We start from the raw sequence: 15,984 nt of genomic DNA, 5'->3' as shown, positions 1-15,984 counted from the left end.
CCTGGAGAAGAGCATTCCAGTCGGTGGTGGCGAGCTCAGAGCAAAGGGCTGGCCAATTACCTCTTTCCCATAGCCAGGTTGTGCGTGTGGACTCCTCACCTCGTTCTGTTGGGATCTTAAGTGTGGTAAAAACAGCCTTGTGGTCAGACGATCCAACGTAGCCGAGGGGTTGACAAGTGACTATGCCTTCTGCCAGATCACTCACTACTGGGTCAAGGGAGGAGCCAGAGATATGAGTAGGGAAATCAACAAAGTTTCTCATGTCAAACACTGCAAGAAGGTCATCAAAGTCCCTCTGTATAAGGTGCTGGTTGAGGTCACCAACAATTATAATATGTTGACAGTTGTGTTGTAGCAGAAGGGAGTCAATATTTTCCATTAGGAAGTTGATAGGGTCTGCATGTTGCCACTGAGGTCTGTACATTGCACATGCTAGTACAGAGGTACTAGTGTTTATACAGAGCTTGAAGAACATCATTTCAAGATGTGTAGGGGTGGCAACATCTATGTGCTGGGCATGAACACTTTTAGAGAAGCACACAGCAACACCACCTCCTTGCCCTTGCCTGTCTCTTCTCATCCATGAGGTGTAGCCAGCAATTCTTGCAAAATTTTCTGGAGTCCTGTCATCCAAAAATGTTTCAACAACAGCTATCATGTCGGGACGTCGAGTGTTCACAAAGCTATGTGTGAGCTCTCCAACATTAGTAATGAAACCTCTAATGTTGGCCGACAGGATGCTGATAGACTGGCTCCTCATGATGAAGTGGTCAGCTTGAGGTGGTGGGTGTGTAGGGAATGTAAGGTGCCTGCCCTTGAGAGAGGTAGGGTACTGAGGCAGCTGCAGGGATGTAGGTCTGTGGTCTTGTATAAGGCCCAATCCCACCTGATGGGCTGGGATAGGAGTAGCTAAGTGGGTGACGTGTGAGAGTGTTTACCAATTCAGAGATCCTGCTGGTTTGTTCTGAGAACAGGTCTCTAAACAGGTGGCCCTGTCTGTCAAGTTCCTTTTTCTTCCGACACTGGTCCTCCTTATGTCCTTTCTTGTAGCAGTAGTTACACCTGGTATCTCGCAGGCAGTTGTTGGCAGAGTGCCCCTTCCGGTGACAGCGAGAGCACAGCCTAGGTGCCTGGGAGGGTGGACTAGGATTTGTTGTACCTCCTGTGTTTCGCAGATTTGTCCTCGGATTCTGCCGCTGGAACTGTGTTAGTGGAGGGTGAGACGGCTGTAGATGTCTTCCTCCACCACGTCCTCCTCCACGTCCTCTACCCCGCCCTCTACCAGTTCTGACAGATGTGTCCCTGCTGTTCGTACTTCGGCGTAGCAGGTGATCAGGTGCAGTGATAGTTCCCTGATCACTAACTGCACCGTTCTCTGGTGGAGAAACTCCTGGCTCAGAGCTTGCTGTCGAAGCACTACTACCAGATTCTAGAATAGTATCGGCAGGTGTGCTGACAGGTGTAGGATCAGGGATGGTATGTGCACTGTCAAGTAGACTGGCAGTGGCTGAAGCAGAGATGTCAGGTGTAGGAGAATTAACAGATCCAAGGCTTCCCACGTTGCTGGGAAGAGGATTTGTTCCCTCTGTGGTGGTCAGAGGAATTGTGTTAGAATTCCCAAAGGTAGTGTTTTGAACTCTGTCAGTCTGTGGGACCTTAGCGATGACAGAATTCCACCAGATGTTTACCCCTGAGTTAAGCTCAGTGTGGGACTTCCAGTCTTTGTCAATAGTGTCACCATCAGCTGAGCAACTTGCGTCACTTGATGTAGGCTTGCACTGGCCTTCTACAATAGCTTGTAGGTTATCTAATGATTTGAGGAGCTCATGAAGTGCTTCCCTGTGATGGATTATCTTAGCTGCAACTTTACAACACAGCCCAAGAGGGCAGTCTTGATCTTTGGACAGGAGTCCCTGAGGTAGGACTTCTGAACCTTCCTCCTGTAGCTCCAGGCTTGTATCCACATATACCACAGGATTATGGATATCCTTAAGTTTTCTGAAATTTTCAACCTGGCTGCAACAAAATTCTTCTTCTGGAGTGCAATCTGTGTGGCAGTAGTTGGAACAAGTAGGCTCTTTACATCCAAGAAGATCTTTGTCCCTTGTGGTATACCCACAAACACTGCAGTATCTACTGGGACAATAGCCAGATAGCGTAGATAATCTTGCTATTTTGCGGTGTGAAGTCATCCCAGAGGAGGCTTGTATAATTTGAAGTTCACAGGAGAGAGAGAGGGTGGGTGGTGATACGTGGGTGGGGTGGAGTGTGGGTGGGTGGGGGTGTTTATAGCCGGTGGGTAGTGAGGGCGGGCGGCAGTGGGCCACTAGCTGGAAGTGTTGCCTTCTCACTATCACTTAATAAACACTGTTTATGCTGTCCACTTTTCCACTAAAGGAAGATGTTACACAAATCACTGTGTTGCATTGTACCAGCCACGTTGTTATAAAGCACCAGATGCTAGTACATAGCACAAAACACACATAATATTAGACGCTCACTCTGAAGGCAATAGTGAAGACACTCCTAAGGCCTGCCAGTCCCCTCACACCATGCCTTCAACATACCACACTTAATATCACTGATATTGCTTATATTCACCTCAGTGGAGGAGTTGGCTTACTTGTACTAATGTGTTGTAAGTAGTACTACGTCACTGAACAGTTTTATCCTCACCAACCCTCGTATTTAAGTAATATTAAGAAAGTTTGTGGAGCGCACTGTGACACGTCTTCACCCTCTCTCTCTCTCTCTCTCTCTCTCTCTCTCTCTCTCTCTCTCTCTCTCTCTCTCTCTCTCTCTCTCTCTCTCTCTTTTTACACAGGGTTTGACAAGGTTAAGGATCCCTAGCTTTATTGACAGCTATATTACAAGTTAAGGATTCCTAACTTTATTGGCAAGCTAAGAGCTGTTACCTACATCAGCTCATTTGAAAGCATTTTTATTGTTATGAGACATACAAGTACGGGACAGGATGAAGTTGGAGCCATCTGTGGGCCAGCATTTTCATTTGATCAACTGACTTTATCTCGTTGACATCATTATGCTGTACGAATGTGTTCCATACTCGAGTCATCCTGGGTATGTATGATCTCAGATGGAGTGATGTTCTGGAGAAGGGTACAGCAGAGTGAAGTTGCTGCTTTCTGCCCGTCTTGTGGCATAAAAGCTTGTTTCACGCTGTCTCTCTCTCTCTCTCTCTCTCTCTTGCTCTCTCTTTTGCTCTCTCTCTTGCTCTCTCTCTTGCTCTCTCTCTTGCTCTCTCTCTTGCTCTCTCTCTTGCTCTCTCTCTTGCTCTCTCTCTTGCTCTCTCTCTTGCTCTCTCTCTTGCTCTCGCTCTCTCTCGCTCTCTCTCGCTCTCTCTTGCTCTCTCTTGCTCTCTCTTGCTCTCTCTTGCTCTCTCTTGCTCTCTCTTGCTCTCTCTTGCTCTCTCTTGCTCTCTCTTGCTCTCTCTTGCTCTCTCTTGCTCTCTCTTGCTCTCTCTTGCTCTCTCTTGCTCTCTCTTGCTCTCTCTTGCTCTCTTTCTCTCTCTCTCTCTCTCTCTCTCTCTCTCTCTCTCTCTCTCTCTCTCTCTCTCTCTCTCTCTCTTCATTGTGGTGATAATACCTCCATCTCTGCTCTGTCTGGGAGAATGCTGCTCTCCTCAACTTGTGTTATTTAGACTCTGTTTTTGGTAGAATATGTCTCCAATTGTGAGCAGGGGGCATACCTCTCATAACTCCGTTCACAGAGCATTATTTAAACTTACTGATATTTGGCATTTTCAGAGGTTGTGTCGTGAAATACTCTATATCTCTGGTCCTTAGTTCAACTCTCGACCTACATTTGTTCTGGCTGAACTTAGTTTCACTAATACGGAGTTTTATGCCTTTTGTGTAAGATCTGTTAAAGATCCGCAGTTAGGGTCGTTTTTATTTTTTTTGTCTCCTTGATTCCTTCTCTGATGGTATGCTGTTCGCTGCTGCTTCAAGCATTATTGCTGTTTGGCGAATGGGTCATCATACTGTCCAAGTAAGTTGTTTGACTGCCTCAGTCATCCAGAAGTTAGCTTATATAGGGAATTGTTGTTGTCAGTCACATTCTAAATCTAAGTTGAGTTAATTAACCCTTTCAGGGTCCGTCCCGTAGATCTACGGCTTTTCGGTCCAGAGTGTCCAAACTCTCCAAGTAGATCTATGCCAAAATTCTAGCGCCGTCAAATTTAGCGCGAAAGCGCTCATAGGCCTACATGTGAGAGAATGGGTCTGCGCTGTGGGTGTGCGCCATAAACAAAAAATCTAGGCGCCTGCATAGCATTGTGGGAACGCCGGCTCAGTCACCCTTGTTCACCATGCCTCGTCGCAAGTCAGCTCTCACTCCCCGGAAAATTGGGACTCTCCTCTTCCTGTCTGATAGTTCTGACACTGATGGAAGTGCAAATGAAGACGAATTCTACGGCTTTGATAAGTTAGTGACCGAGAATAATGACCAGGATATCGATAATAGTGCAGAAAACCCCGACGATCCTCGACCTTCTACCTCTGGTGTGGGCACTCGTGACTCACAGTCGGGTGTTCCTAAACGTAAGAGAAAACTAATATTTTCGCGTGGCCAGGCCTCTGACTTCAGTAATGACGATGATTCTGACGTGGATTGTGATTTTATTGCGCTCGACGATCATTCGAGTAGTGATAGTGAGGAATCATATTCACCAGTGAAGCGTCGGTATGTTCGCCACCGCATGCGCTCGGGTAGTGTACCCTATGCTGTGCCCAGGGGACGGAGTACATCCCGGAGTACATCCCGTGGCCCTACACCCGTTTTAGGTAGTGATAGTGAGGATGATGTGGCTACACTTGGCATGGATGGGCCACAGGCATCAGTGGATGGTGTTAGTGGTGCTGGTGGTGGTAGTGGCACGCCATGCGTGACTCACCGTGCCACGCGGGGACCCACGCTGCTGACTCGTCAGTTCAAGGACAAAGCGGAGCGTCAGCCACCAGCCCGCCACAACCACAACCACCCGTACAACCAGCCTATGATGTCCAGTATCCACCACAAAACCGTATGTGGGATTGGCAGCAAAATCCCAATTTTGTTCCCAAGCCTCACCACTTTGATGACTCTCAAAGTGGAATTCTACCTACCTGTCCCCTTGGAATCACGGCCAATGAACTGGAATTCTTTGAATTATTCTTTGACCAGCCATTGATGGAAATTATTGCCAGGGAAAGTAATAAGTATTTTCAGTACACCATGGCAAATACGATCTTATCACCACAGTCAAGACTACACAGGTGGAAAGAGATAACTGTTGCAGAAATGTATTTGCTTTTTGCAACAATAACGCTTATGCCTCACGTCTATAAGCATAATATAAAAGCATACTGGTCCACAGATCGGCTAATTTGTACCCCATCCTTCAGTGAAATAATACCAATGAACAGGTTTATCTTACTGTTACGTATGTTGCACTTCTCTGACAAAACCAGGCCTGACAGAAGTGACAGGTTATACAAGATTAGAAATGTTTTCATGTATCTCAAACAAAAGTTCAGGATATACTTTTATCCATTCAAGAATCTTGTAATTGACGAGTCTTTGATTTTGTTCAAAGGTAGACTGTCATTCAAGCAGTATATACCGAGCAAGAGGAACCGCTTTGGTATAAAATTGTTTGTACTCTGTGATTGTGACAGTGGCCTGGTGTTGGATATTGTTGTATACACGGGTAGTAAAACATTGAAAGATACCAAGATGTTATTGGGTATATCAGGTGACGTAGTGAGAAACATGATGGCACCTTATCTTGGTAAGGGCCATACATTATATACCGATAACTGGTACACAAGCCCATTACTCAGTGATTTCATGCGAGTGAACAAGACAGATGTGTGTGGCACAGTGCGTTCTAATCGTAAACATATGCCCAGGCTCAACGCAGGTGTTCGTGGTGATGACGTGCAGGTGTTTACTGCCAATGACATCATGGCATTACGGTGGCATGACAAACGAGATGTCACATTGTTGACAACCATTAATAAATAAATAACAAAAAGGCACAATACCGTGACTGGGACGATACACAAATAACCCGCACATAAAAGAGAGAAGCTTACGACGACGTTTCGGTCCGACTTGGACCATTGACAAAGTCACCAAAACGTCGTCGTAAGCTTCTCTCTTTTATGTGCGGGTTATTTGTGTATGTTGACACCCATTCACCGTAATGAAATGCAAGACAGTGGCAAAGTTGATCGAGTGACTAATGAACGTATTCGAAAACCAGTGTCAGTGATTGATATACACAAAACATGCGCTTGGTTGACAAGTGTGACATGCAGATTGGTTTTGTTGACTGTGTTCGTAAGAGTTACAAGTGGTACATGAAACTTTTCTTCCATCTCATGGACATTTCAATGCTGAATGCATATAATATGTACCAAATAAAGACTGGTAACAGACCACCGTATGGTGAATTTTGTTTGTCTGTTGTCAGACAACTCATAATGAAGTACCAGGTAACAACACCTGCAATACAACATGGTCCTTGAATTCATCACGATATACCCAAGCGTTTGAGGAGAGAAGGTGATCATCTCATAATACAGCTTCCTTCAACTCAAAAGAAATTTGCTCAGAAGAGATGCATTGTCTGTGCACAAACAAAACGACGGCAACAAAGATGCAAAGACACTCGGTTTATGTGTGAGGAATGTAAGGTGCCTCTGTGCATGGTGCCTTGTTTCAAGGAGTTCCACAAGCTCCAGCAGTTCTAAAACCATGTCCAGTGATTGTAAATATGTAAATATATGATAGAACATTAGTATTATACAATATTTGTGCATGTTTATTGTAATAAACAACAGTGGTAAACAATAATATGATAATAACTTTAGTGCGGTTATTGTGTTCAATACAGTGAGTTTATATATATCAATTATATACAGTATTGGTCTCTCAGGCCCCAAATGTTAGTAGGAATAGAAAAAAATTGGAAAAGAAAAGAAAAAACAACTAAAACAACAAAATAATATAATACGCGTATGTGGAATTCGTCGATGTTGCCACCACCACATCATTTTCTATAAACTTCTTGGGACTGTATCTCGGTAAGTACTGATCAGATTCTAATTTTTTTTGTTTTATTACCTTCACAAAAATATGCTCTTTAATTCTGTAAGAAAAAATAATTTTTTTTTTTTTTTTTTCAAAATTTCTTGGACACTGGTGCGTGACTTCAGATTTTGGCCTTGGACCCTGAAAGGGTTAAATGTCTGAACCACCTCAACAACCCCTCCTCAGCCCTCTGGATAATACTTTTAGTAACTCCCGCACCTCCTCCTAATTTCCAAACTATGGATTCTGTACATTATATTCACATCACACATATGTAGTAGGTTGGTAGACAGCAGCCACCCAGGGAGGTACTACCAAATGTGTGGAACCAAAACCTGTAATTGTTTTACACAGTGGTAGGAATGCTGGTGTCTTTTTCTTTCTGTCTCGTAAACATGCAAGATAACAGGTACATCTTACCTACTTCTACTTACACTTATTTACACTATAGTGTTATCCAGAGGGCTGAGGAGGAGTTGTTGGGGTGGTTTGGACATTTAGAGAGGATGGAGCAAATAGGATGACTTGGAGAGTGTATAAATCTGTAGTTGAGGGAAAGCAGGGAAGTGGTCACCCTAGGAAAGGTTGGGGGGATGTGGTATGTATAGTTGTTTTTTGTGTGTGAAGGGCTTGGACATCCAACATGCATATGTGAGCATGTTAGATAGGAGTGAATGGAGGCAAATGGGTTTTGGGACTTGAGCAAGGCAACATTTGTGAAAGGATTCATTGAAACTGATTAGCCAGACTAGAGTCCTGGAGGTGGAAAGTACAGTGGAAAGTACACTTGGAAGGAGGGGTGGAGATATTTGCAGTTTGGAGGGGCATTTGAATTGTAGTATCAGCATGCCACTGGCAAGACAGTGATAGAGTGAATGATGGTGAAAGTGTTTATTTTTCAGGTCACCCTACCTTGTTGGGTGTTACAAAATGTGACACCTATTAAGTGAGGAGATCTCCAGAGAATACTAGGTCAACTTATTGATCCCCCTCTAGTATCTAGTCTGTTTCTGGTTTTGTAACAGTTTGTCAGAGAGTATTTTAGTGCAGTTATCCTCTAAATTAGATGTCTTCTCAGTAGTGCAATTTTTATTGCAACTGGATGAATACAAACCAACAAAATAAAAGTTAAAATCTTTAACAAAAAAGGTGTCAGGGTGGTAATTCTTCTTTCAACAAACTGACTGTATCCCAACGAGGCAGGGTGACCCAAAAGGAAAAAGGAAAGTTTCTTCTTTTAAATTTAGTATTACGTATATACAGGAGAAGGGGCTACTAGTCCCTTGCTCCCAGGATTTTAGTTGCCTCTTATTACACACACAGCTTACAAAGGAAGAATTATGTTCCACTTCCCCATAGAGATAAGCAGAAATAAACAAGAACAAGAACTAGTAAGAAAATAAACGAAAACCCAGAGGAGTACGTATATGTATGCTTGTACATGCAAGTGTAGTGAGACCTAAGTTTATGTAGAAGTAGCAAGACATCCCTGAAATCTTGCATGTTTATGAGACAGAAAAAAGACAACAGCAGTCCTACCATCATGTAAAATAATTGCATGTTTTGGTTTCACACTCACTTGGCAGGATGGTAGTACCTTCCGGGGAAGTTGCTGTCTACCAACCTACTACCTAGGTCTAACATATTTATACACACATATACACTGGTATCTCCTTGGAAAAGTGGAACAGAATTCTTCCTCCATAAGCCATGCGTGTCGTAAGAGGTGACTAAAATGTCGGGAGCAAAGGACTAGTAACCCGTTTTCCTGTATACATTACTAAAGTTATGATGAGAAACTTGTGTTTTTCTTTGTGGGCCTCCTGCCTCAGTGGGATATGGCCTATTTGTTGGAAGAAGAAAACTATACACTGGTTATGTTATTAGAGGTGCTGCAACAGATGGAACTCCACAAAGCACATACTGTGTACCCATGTGCTTATATGACTATCTTGTGGTGTGGGCACAAACATATTATCTCTTTTAAGCCCATTTTTTCTTGCTAGTAGCGGGAATTAGAATTAGAAACTAATTACCGAGCTTCTAATGAGGGTATTCGGTCATCAGCGATGCGGCATGTGTTGTGCTGGTGTTGTGACCTAGTATTTCTGTATTATTTGTCTGATGACAGAGAAGCCTTCATGTGTCAGACTGTAACCAGTCTTGACCTGGCACATACTAGAGGCAATCAGCAATGCAATTGTCCATCAAACATATATTAGTATTTGTGTAAACTATGATGGCAGCTAGTCTCTCAGTGGGTTCATTCATGTTTCTGTTCACCTTATCTGCTTGTTTCATTTCATTCTAGTGGACGGAGAAACTTTTGTATTTCTTTTTGGGCCACCCTGCCTCAGTGGGATATGGCTGGTTTGTTGAAAGAATAAATATGTTAAAAAAGATAAAAGATAAAGATAAAGATTTTATTTCTTTGTAAGGTTACAATGTGTATTTACAGTTTTCATTTGTTAAGTACAAAGAAAGCCACTATCATGCTGGGGCATTTCGGGCAGACTTATCCTGATACATAATAACTACTTGAGTCTAGACAAGATAAGAGTGGTTAACTTTTTAATAAATCTTTATTTTATCCTAATACTAATGTGAGGTAGTCAAGGTGGAGGTTTATAGGAATAATAATCTTGAAGTTGCACATAATAAAAACAATATTACAAATAATGGTTCAAACAGCAATATTTCAAGGATGGGCAGATGTTTTAATAGACTCGAGGTCATATAATATAATTTTTGGGAGTTGCTTCAAACTGGTTAGAAGTTGGTTTGGTTAGTATTGAGAGATGAGATGATTTTTAAGCATAGCTCTAAATTTGTATATTGTCAGGGGATCCTTTACTGGTTCAGGTAGTGAATTCCAGATCTTCAGGCCCTTAATGTGCATTGCATTTTTGCATAGTGTGAGACTAACATGAGGGATGTCAAAGAGTGCCTTATGCCTTGTATTGTGACTGTGCGTTCTGTTGTAGCTATGAAGGAGAAGTTTAAGTGGAGGGTTAATATTGAAGTTTAATGTTCTGTATATGTAGTAGGCACAATAAAATGAGTGCATGGCTCGTATATTTAGTAGATTCAGGTTTTTGTAAAGGGGTGGGGTGTGCTGTCTGGCACAGGAACTGGTAATCATCTGCACAGCAGCTTTTTGTTGGGTTATTAATGGTTTAAGATGATTAGCTGTGGTTGATCCCCAGGCACAAATACATTGGTACCTCGGGTTACAAACAGCTCCCAACTTGAACAGTTATGTAAGTGTATTTTTGTAAGTGCTTTTGTAAGTGTATTTTTTTGGGGTCTGAAAAGGATTAATCTAATTTACATTATTCTTTATGGGAACAAATTCCTTCGGTATCAGCACTTGAGCAGCCTTCTGGAACGAATTAAGTTCGTAACCCAAGGTACCACTGTACCAATAGAAAACTGAAGCAAATGGATAAGTGTGTGTATGCATTTGCATGGATAACTGTATATAAACAGGTATCCTGGTCATTCTTTTAGTCCAACTATTTTGTTGTATAATAAGGATTAGACAAAAAGACATTAGGCATAATGTAAATGTTGTAGCCCACATTAGATATAACAGAGTGCAAAAACTTGAAAACACAAGAAAAAGTTTAGGAAAGATATACGTGTACAGTGGACCCCCGCATAGCGAACGCCTTGCATAGCGAACAATCCGCATAGCGAACGCTTTGTTCGCTAAAATTTTGCCCCGCATAGTGGACAAAAACCCGCTCAGCGACCTTTGTCCGAGACGCGTCCAATGTGCGCCCTCAGCCAGCCTCACATGTGCCGCCCGTCCCATTGTTTACCAGCCAGCCTCCGCGGTAACATTCAAGCATACACTCGGAATATTTCGTATTATTACAGTGTTTTCGGTGCTGTTTGTGGAAAATAAGTGACCATGGGCCCCAAGAAAGCTTCTAGTGCCAACCCTACACCTCAAAGGGTAAGAATACCCATTGAAATGAAGAAAGAGATCATTGATAAGTATGAAAGTGGAGTACGTATCACCGACCTGGTCAGGTTGTACAAGAAACCAAAATCAACCATCGCTTCTATTGTGGGCAAGAAAACGGCAATCAAGGAAGCTGTTGTTGCCAAAGGTTTAACTGTGTTTTCGAAACAAAGATCGCAAGTGATGGAAGATGTTGAGAGACTCTTATTGGTGTGGATAAATGAAAAACAGCTAGCAGGAGATAGCGTCTCTCAAGCGATCATATGTGAAAAGGCTAGGAAGTTGCATGACGATTTAATTAAAAAAATGCCTGCAACTAGTGATGATGTGAGTGAATTTAAGGCCAGCAAAGGTTGGTTTGAGAGATTTAAGAAGCGTAGTGGCATCCATAGTGTGATACGGCATGGTGAGGCTGCCAGTTCGGACCACAAAGCGGCTGAAAAATATGTGCATGAATTCAAGGAGTACATAGAAACTGAAGGACTGGAACCTGAACAAGTGTTTAATTGTGATGAAACAGGCCTGTTCTGGAAGAAAATGCCAAGCAGGACCTACATTACTCAGGAGGAAAAGGCACTCCCAGGACATAAGCCTATGAAAGACAGGCTTACTTTGTTGATGTGTGCCAATGCTAGTGGTGATTGCAAAGTTAAGCCTTTATTAGTGTATCACTCTGAAACTCCCAGAGCGTTCAGGCAAAAGAATGTCCTCAAGGATAATTTGTGTGTGCTGTGGAGGGCAAACAGTAAGGCATGGGTCACTAGGGAATTTTTCTATAACTGGTTACACCATGCATTTGCCCCCAATGTGAAAGATTACCTAACTGAAAAGAAATTAGACCTTAAGTGCCTCCTGGTGTTAGACAATGCCCCTGGTCATCCTACAGACGTGGCAGAGCGACTTTATGGGGACATGAGCTTCATTAAGGTGAAGTTTTTGCCTCCTAATACCACTCCTCTCCTGCAGCCCATGGACCAGCAGGTCATTTCCAACTTCAAGAAACTGTACACAAAAGCTCTGTTTCAAAAGTGCTTTGAAGTGACCACAGACACTCGATTGACTCTAAAAGAGTTTTGGAAGGATCACTTTAATATCCTCAATTGTGTAAACCTTATAGGTAAGGCTTGGGAGGGAGTGACTAAGAGAACCTTGAACTCTGCTTGGAAGAAACTGTGGCCAGAATGTGTAGACAAAAGGGATTTTGAAGGGTTTGAGGCTAACCCTGAGAGGAGTAGTATACCAGTTGAGGAATCAATTGTGGAATTGGGGAAGTCCTTGGGGTTGGAGGTTAGTGGGGAGGATGTGGAAGAGTTGGTGGAGGAGGACAATGAAGAACTAACCACTGATGAGCTGATAGATCAACTTCAAGAGCAAGAGGCCAGACCTGGGGAAACTGGTTCAAAGGAGGGGAGAGAGAAATTGAAGGAATTGCCTACTTCAAAGATTAAGGAAATGTGTGCAAAATGGCTTGAAGTGCAAACCTTTTTTGATGAAAATCACCCTCACACAGCTATTGCAAGCCGTGCTGGTGACTGTTACAATGACACTGTTGTGAACCACTTTAGACAAATCATAAAGGAACGAGAGGTACAGGCCACTATGGACAGATATGTTGTGCGAAAGAAGTCCAGTGACTCTGAAGCTGGTCCTAGTGGCATTAAAAGAAGAAGGGAAGTAACCCCAGAAAAGGACTTGCTACCTCAAGTCCTAATGGAAGGGGATTCCCCTTCTAAACACTAACACTCTCTCTCCCCTCCTCCCATCCCATCAATCATCACCAGATCTTCAATAAAAGTAAGTGTCATGTAATTGTGCATGCCTTTTTCAGTTTGTGTGTACTAAAATTAACATTTTTTTGTGGTAAAAAAAATTTTTTTTCATACTTTTGGGTGTCTTGCACGGATTAATTTTATTTCCATTATTTCTTATGGGGAAAATTAATTCGCATAGCGAACATTTCGCATAACGACCAGCCCTCTTGCACGGATTAAGTTCGCTATGCGGGGGTCCACTGTATTAATACAAACATGTGACAGTACCAGTGTTGCTGTCATGAGGTCAACCTTCAACTTCACACCTTCATATCTCAGTAAGTACTGACTTGATTTTCATTCTGCTTTTATACTACCAGAAAAACAAGCTCTATGTTTCCAGAAGAAATTTTTTAATTCCTGCATTGAAGGGGCCTTTAATTTGGCAGGAGGATGGAGCACAGTGAAAGGGTTAATATAAAATATAAAATACCAAAAATTTCAACAGTTTGGGCATGAAATTTCCTATTATCCACTACTTCAAGATTCCTTAGGTCTACAAGAACATAACCACTGTAACTTCCAGGGTTCAACTGCATTTACATTACATAATTTTTGTTTTCCAGTATGTCTACACAGTACCTATATTGAAAACCACTGTTCATACAGCATCATTATAGTGATGTTGAGTTTCCTTCCTTGTAATATATTTTATTCTGTCATAAAATGTATATGTTGCTTTTCATCAGCTGTGACTTCCCAGGGTGTGATGTACAATGTGAGACTCCAAGTCGTCTTAAGCGTCACAATATGGTTCATGAAAAAAACCGCTATGCTTGCCCTCAAGAATCCTGCCAGCTAACATTTGATACATATAAGGAACTGCAGCAACATCTCTCAAGTAGCCATCCTAAAGGTAGATATTTTTGTTTGGCTGAATTTATCTTCTACATTCTCACCAATACTTTTTTCTCTCATACTCTCTCAGAAATAATGTAATGTCTGTTTCCATCCTGTCCTTGTAAATTCTACATCAGTTTTTCACATGGTTATCAACTAATTTCTCAACTGAAGTTACTGTGTTTAGGCTAGATTGCCATCTATTAATAAAAAATAATTACCATAGTTATATCCCATAGTGCCAATAAATGAAATATGAAAAGTTTTGAAGCACAAACCGAAAATGGAGTCCCACCAAGAGTACTCTAAAATGTGCAGTTAAATAATCACTGTTCCAAGGTCATGATCAGTCACCCATTTGACTCTTAACCCTTTGAGGGTTTTCGTCGTACTAGTACGTCTTACGCGTAGGGGTTTTTGACGTACTAGTACTCATAAATTCTAGCGCCCTCAAATCTAGTGGGAGAAAGCTGGTAGGCCTTCATATGAAAGAATGGGTCTATGTGGTCAGTGTGCACAGTCTAAAAAAAATCCTGCAGCATACAGTGCATAATGAGAAAAAAAAAACTTTGACCATTTTTTTTTAATAAATCAGCGACTTTGCAGTGTATTTTCGTATGGTATTTATTGTTGTATTCTAGTTTTCTTGGTATCATTTTATAGAATGGAAGACATATTACTGAAATTGAGATGATTTTGACTGGTTTTACAATGAAAGGTGCCTTGAAATTGAGCTCAAAGTAGCAGAAATGTTCGATTTTTACCAAACTTCAAAAGTAAACAAATCGTGCCAAGCGTGCAATACACGTCAACTGGTGAGTCTAATATTCTTTCACAAGTGCACCAATAATATTTATACCATTTTTTACACTAATGCAGTAGTCTGCATAACAGTAAATCTTATATTTTTTGTGAGAATAAAAATTCAAAGTGGAAAGCAAAAGAATATAAGAGGGGCCTTGAGACGTGACTAATGACTAGAAGAAATGTCATTTTAGTGCCAGGAATGTCTATCTTGTTTATTCTGGACCCTATTCGGAAATTGGCATCTTTTGAAATTTGTGTGAAATTGGCAAAATTGCTAAATTCTGACCACTGTACTGGATAGTTGAATTTATAAATGGGTGGTTTCTTGCACCCATTCGATAGAAAAAATGGAGTTCTAGCGAAATATTCATGTTTTTTGTCGACTAGTACAGTGAAATTGGCTGAAAATGGGGCTCAAAGTGGGCAAAATCGCCGATGCGTAAACATCGCCGAGACCGCTAACTTTGCGAGAGCATAATTCCGTAAGTTTTCTATCAAATTTCAAACTTTTGGTGTCGTTATGATCGGGAAAAGATTCTCTATCTTTTCATAAGAGAAAATAATTTTTTTTTTTTTTTAAATTTGGCCGACCCTGAGAACGAGTTTCGGAGAGGGCCTGTCGACCCTCAAAGGGTTAACAGCAGTGGAATACTGATTGTTATTTAGAGAATGGGCTGCTTTTTCTGGTACTTCTCCACTGACATATGTGTGGTAATTATCATGGCATGTGCATAATTAATATTTATTAGTAGAGTGGATACCTTATGATTTTATCATGTTTATTGATTGATTTTTCTATTGCTGCATTACATAGTATATCTTGAAAATATCTCCAGCCAATTTGTTAAATGTGGCTTTTAGTTGAACCCCCAGTGCTGGGCATCACGTCACTCCTTGGCCTCCACATAACTCCTGAGGGTGCCCCTGTTCAGACAGTTAAAGTTACTCCTCTGTCCTCCCCCTTCTCTTATAAACCTGGCTTAGTGTTTTCACCAGCACTATCATGTGGCAACTGTCAGACAGATGCAAGATTGCATTTTTTTTTTTTAACACATCAGCTATTTCCCACTAAGGCAGGGTGACCCAAAAAGAAAGAAAAACCTTTTATCATCATTCAGCACTTTCACCATCACTCATACATAATCACTGTCTTTGCAGAGGCGCTCAGATACAACAGTTTAGACGTCCCTCCAAACTGACAATATGCTAAACCTCTCCTTTAAAGTGCAGGCATTGTACTTACCATTTCCAGGACTCAAGTTCAACTAATATCTGATTACAGTGGAACCTCAAAAATCGAACATATCACATATCGAACGTTTTGAAAATAAGACCATTTTTTCGGACAAACTGTGTCCCTATTATCGAACGCCCCTATTTTCAGACCGCCAGGTACGGGACCTGTCCGCTGGCCCGCTCTGTCCGCATCCCTGCGTAGGTGCCGTGAGCAGTCTAGCT

At 41.8% G+C, this 15,984-nt stretch overlaps 1 protein-coding gene across 6 annotated transcripts in view; it reads left to right on the top strand.

Moving 5' to 3' along the window:
- LOC128692458 (transcription factor IIIA) overlaps positions 1 to 15,984 on the top strand; it is a 146,141-nt gene that overhangs the window by 22,093 nt on the left and 108,064 nt on the right. For all 6 annotated transcript variants that reach the window (XR_011391274.1, XM_070080770.1, XM_070080794.1 and 3 more), the window contains exon 5: positions 13,569 to 13,735. Coding sequence is in view for 5 of the 6 variants with exons in the window: in XM_070080770.1 (XP_069936871.1) it covers positions 13,569 to 13,735 (167 nt within the window). In the remaining variant the exon portion in view is untranslated. The remainder of the gene's footprint in view (positions 1 to 13,568; positions 13,736 to 15,984) is intronic.

The sequence above is a fragment of the Cherax quadricarinatus genome, chromosome 6, assembly GCF_038502225.1.
Source record: "Cherax quadricarinatus isolate ZL_2023a chromosome 6, ASM3850222v1, whole genome shotgun sequence".
In the NCBI taxonomy this organism is placed as follows: Eukaryota; Metazoa; Arthropoda; class Malacostraca; order Decapoda; family Parastacidae; genus Cherax; species Cherax quadricarinatus.
The sequence above is the reverse complement of the archived record's forward strand: the minus strand, read 5'-3'. Positions and strand labels throughout refer to the sequence as shown.